The 3897-nt window shown below is 44.9% G+C and overlaps 1 protein-coding gene across 2 annotated transcripts; it reads right to left on the minus strand.

Annotated features, from left to right (window-relative positions):
• Positions 1-296: 296 nt before the first annotated feature.
• atp5f1c (ATP synthase F1 subunit gamma) lies at positions 297-3472 on the minus strand. 2 transcript variants are annotated; one of them, XM_053414860.1, is made up of 9 exons: positions 3353-3472; positions 2802-2836; positions 2183-2314; positions 1882-2089; positions 1562-1705; positions 1407-1471; positions 1166-1321; positions 834-930; positions 297-496 (listed from the first exon to the last, which is right to left on the minus strand). In XM_053414860.1, the coding sequence occupies exons 1-9, from the start codon at positions 3430-3432 to the stop codon at positions 493-495; spliced, it is 921 nt and encodes a 306-aa protein (XP_053270835.1). In that variant the 5' UTR covers positions 3433-3472; the 3' UTR covers positions 297-492. The 2 variants fall into 2 exon arrangements, with proteins under 2 accessions (XP_053270835.1, XP_053270836.1); XM_053414861.1 differs by lacking the exon at positions 297-496 and having other exon boundaries at positions 830-930.
• Positions 3473-3897: the final 425 nt, after the last annotated feature.

Raw genomic sequence — 3897 nt, forward strand, 5'->3', positions numbered from 1 at the left:
ATAATATAAATGTTATATAATGTGCAGAACCAGAATCTTTGGCTCATGTGAGCAACGGCTCAGAGAAATCTGAGTTAATGTGGTTTATTTACATCAGCTGCTGAATGAAGCCAGAACCAAAGTGTCCCTGAAAACAACCAGATTATCTGAGATCAGCTGTTAAATTAAACACTGGCTTTATAAAGTTGAAGGAATCTTTTGTTCATCTTCTTTGTGTTTTCAGAACTTAAGGAGTAACTCTACTAAACATCAGCCTAATGTAATAAAACCTTTGTAGAGTCAAACATCAACATTGATTTATCTCAGTCGTGAGCTTTTATTGGTGAGGAAACAGATACAGGGACCGAGGAAAGAACGAGAACTCTGGGTAAGAGGTTTATTTTTCTCCATATATTTTACAAATAGAAGCACAAATGTTCATGAGACTCTTGACCACACGTGTTCCAAGTACTTTGAAGGGCTATAGTTAAAGGAAACAAGGAAGTCGCCCATTTATCTGCAAAGAGAAAGACAAAAGGTTTAGAGCAGAGAACATTAAGAGACTTTCAGACACTGACTAAGAGTCTAACAACAAACTGGAACCTAAAGGGAAACTCTGAGTTTAAACACGTCTATCAAACACACTCCTGTCTCTTCTACAGGAAACTGATGTAATGTTACCTCCTGTTTAAAGACAAGCCTCAAGTCCTGAGTAGAGCAGAATCAGTCATGAGAGGATGTGATGGAAATTAAAAGACATGCAGGGTTGAGAGGTCAGAGGGTTAACAGAGTGATGGAGGGATATAATGAAGGGGTGGAAATAAACAGAGGATAGATGGAGGACAAAGACTCACAGAGCAGCAGCTCCAGAGATGATCTCAATGAGCTCCTTGGTGATGACGGCCTGTCTGGTGCGGTTGAAGGTGAGGGTCAGCTTGTCAATCATCTCAGCTGGAAGGAGGGAGGAGACATCAATCAATCAATCAATGACGGGTGAGAGAGTTTTATCATGGAGGAGGAGCTGTGACGTTACAGCAGCAGGTGAGATTATACTCCAGCAAATCTAAATCTATTTAACATGATGCCATTCGTTTCCAGTTATTACACAACTGATCAACTTTCTTTAACTAATCTCAACCGTGTCATTTCTTTTTATTGTTTTAAAATGTGCCGACTAAAGTCTTACAGGCGTTCTTGCTGGCGCTGTCCATGGCGGTCATCCTGGCGCTCTGCTCGGCGGTGGCCGACTCCTTCATGGCCAAGAACAGGATGTTGACCAGAGCAAACTCCTGGTAGTTCCTCAGCACGTCAGCATCGATGTCGTCGTAGATGCCCATGCTCTCTGTTGGGAGGCAGCAGATACAATGAGTGAATCATCTGACTGATAGAAAAGAGGCTGTGAGTAGAAACTGAATCACATCAAGTACCTGAGCTAGCCACGGCCTCGTTGGAAAACACCTGCTTGCGGTCCGTCTTGTATGAGATGACAGATCTGCAGCAGAGAGACGGGACGTTCAACTTTCAGTTCAACTCTTGGGAAAAGAGGATAAAACGAATCCAAGTAAAGAAAAGAGTCTCGAACCTGAATTTGTTGAAGACGATGGTGCCCTGGTCGAACTCGTAGCCACAGTTGATCATTTCATTGGCCACGAAGGAGGCGTCGCCGAAGTTGGGGGGCTTGCGGCCGACCTCCTTGCAGGTCATGAGGATGTGCTTGGAATGAGTTCTGAAGAGAGAAGGTCAACTTTAGTCCTTCAGCGTGTTTGGATAGATAAACAGTGATCGATGAAAAGACCTTGTTGTTTGTCGTCAGGTTTTAATTTGTCACATAAACATCACAAACTCCTGCTGCTGACAAACTGACTCTGGGTCTGCCTCGTGTGTGTCCGGGGGGGCTCGTACCTGTGCAGCACGGCTCTCAGCTTGTCGCCCACATTGATCACCATCACCTCCTTGCCGGCGGCGGTCAGTTCACCGATCTGGGCCTTGATGGACTTGGCCACGCCAGAGTGGATGGCGCCGCAGAGTCCACGGTCAGAGGTCACACCGACGATCAGGTGCTTGGCGCCCTTCTCCTCCGGCGCCTTGATCTCGGCCTTCTCGTACAGAGCTGAAGGTCAGAGAGGAAACAGAGGAATCTTAGCTCAGGGTCTAGAATCACTTTAAAGAGAGAGAGAGGTCACATGGAGGCCGGGTCACGTACCCAGAGCCCCCCCGCCATAGACGCGTGCCGGCTTCAGCTGCCGCTCAGCACGAGCGTACTTGGCGGCGGCCACCATCTTCATGGACTTGGTGATTTTCTGGATGTTCTTGATGGACTTCAACCTGATGGTGACTGGAGGGGAGAGAGGATTTCACTTAGCGTTAGGTTTCTAATGTCGTGGACACCGTTAGATTTATTGAATAACAGCAGATGACGTCATAAATCAATCAGTCTGACAGAGTTCAAATTATTTAATCTTCAAATCAGATCAAGTTCATCTGATAACCTTATACAACATCAAATGTCAGAGACACAAAATCAGTGAATTTTGGACTTAATCCATGAAGCTGTGGGAATGAAACTTTAAAATATGTCTTGAATATGATTAATAATTCTGAATGAACTACATTGTGTTTGGTGTGTTTGATTGTGTAGTGAATAGTTCAAAGTGTGTGTTGAATGAAGAGGAGATTACAGGTCAACGGTATTTGGCAGATATATAAACAGTTTATAACTTTATATATAATGTGTGTGTTTGCTGTTTAAACTCTGCATTCAGGGAGTTGTTGTCCTGTGTTGTTTTGTTGTATTTAGTGAGAAGTACACATTGAGTACTTACTGTCCTTCAGGGTAGCCATGTTCCTGACCTGCAGACTGTGGACACACAAAGTTAAGTCAGGTTCAAGTATCAACACAACATCCTAGTTGTTATGAATATTAAAGTTGTGTATCACTGCAGCTCGTGTGTGACGCCACGTTGACACGAACTCTGAATTAAAACCACGATTACAGATTAGAGCTGCAGCGGAGCTAGCTTGAATTAGCTCTGCGCACCAAACGCCTGTGACAGTTAGCATCGATGCTAACGACACCGCTGCGACTCACACGAGTGTTAAAAGTCGTTTCTCTCGCGCGCGTGAACGAGTCAAGTGTTCGATCGCATCTTTAAAACACACAACGTGCAATGTCAGCTGCGTTAGCATTAGCTGCTAGCTCCGGCTCCAATTCATTTCAGCCCCCGGAGCCTGCGGCCTCGTTAGCGCGTCCTTCAGAGAACCAGCTCCGCGTTCCCGGTCCGGGTTCCGGGCACACACGGACTCAGAGTGGGCGGAGAGGAGGTGGAGGTGCACGCTGCTGTGGAGGAACTGGTTTAAATGGGAGAATATTTACCATTGTGGAGAGAAGATCAACGCGCTGCTACGGGCGAACATGGTTCCTCCTGTGAAGGTCACACAAGCACGACTGCGCATGCGCCACTTCCAAGTCAAGATGGACGGATGCTGCCTTCAAGGACCGGCGGAAGTGCCGTTAAAACCGGAACAGGAACGAGCTCAGAATGCTGCTGCTAAAATAAGATTCTGACTTAAAAATAGTCTTTAAGAAGTAAAATGGATCAAAGTCTCTTTCATCGTTTAAATATGTTTGTTTTCCTTTGCTATTAACTATCTTTAAAGATCCAGTGTGTGAGATTTAGGTGGAATTATCCATTGGCAGAAATGTAATATTAAATAATCCTAGTGATGTTTTCACTGGTGAGTATTCATATACATTTTTAAAGGAAAAGGAATCAGTAAACCTAGATTACTCAGACAAAGTACAGATACCTGGTACAGTAACTTGCCCTTGTAACCCATATTAATGTAATAAAGAAGTGACGCCAAATCATCTTGAGCACCACCTGGTGGCCGGCAGCAGTACATGTCATAAATCCTGCC

This window comes from Pleuronectes platessa, chromosome 22, assembly GCF_947347685.1.
Source record: "Pleuronectes platessa chromosome 22, fPlePla1.1, whole genome shotgun sequence".
NCBI classification, from domain to species: Eukaryota; Metazoa; Chordata; class Actinopteri; order Pleuronectiformes; family Pleuronectidae; genus Pleuronectes; species Pleuronectes platessa.

Bases quoted from the DNA above. Each gene is read 5' to 3' on its own strand.
- atp5f1c (XM_053414860.1), bottom strand. From the start codon at position 3,432: ATGCGCAGTCGTGCTTGTGTGACCTTCACAGGAGGAACCATGTTCGCC. The intron at 2,090-2,182 runs GTACGTGACCCG...TCTGACCTTCAG, and splicing joins CTATGGCGGGGGGGCTCTGG to CTCTGTACGAGAAGGCCGAG. The intron at 1,706-1,881 runs GTACGAGCCCCC...TTCTCTCTTCAG, and splicing joins CTGAGAGCCGTGCTGCACAG to AACTCATTCCAAGCACATCC.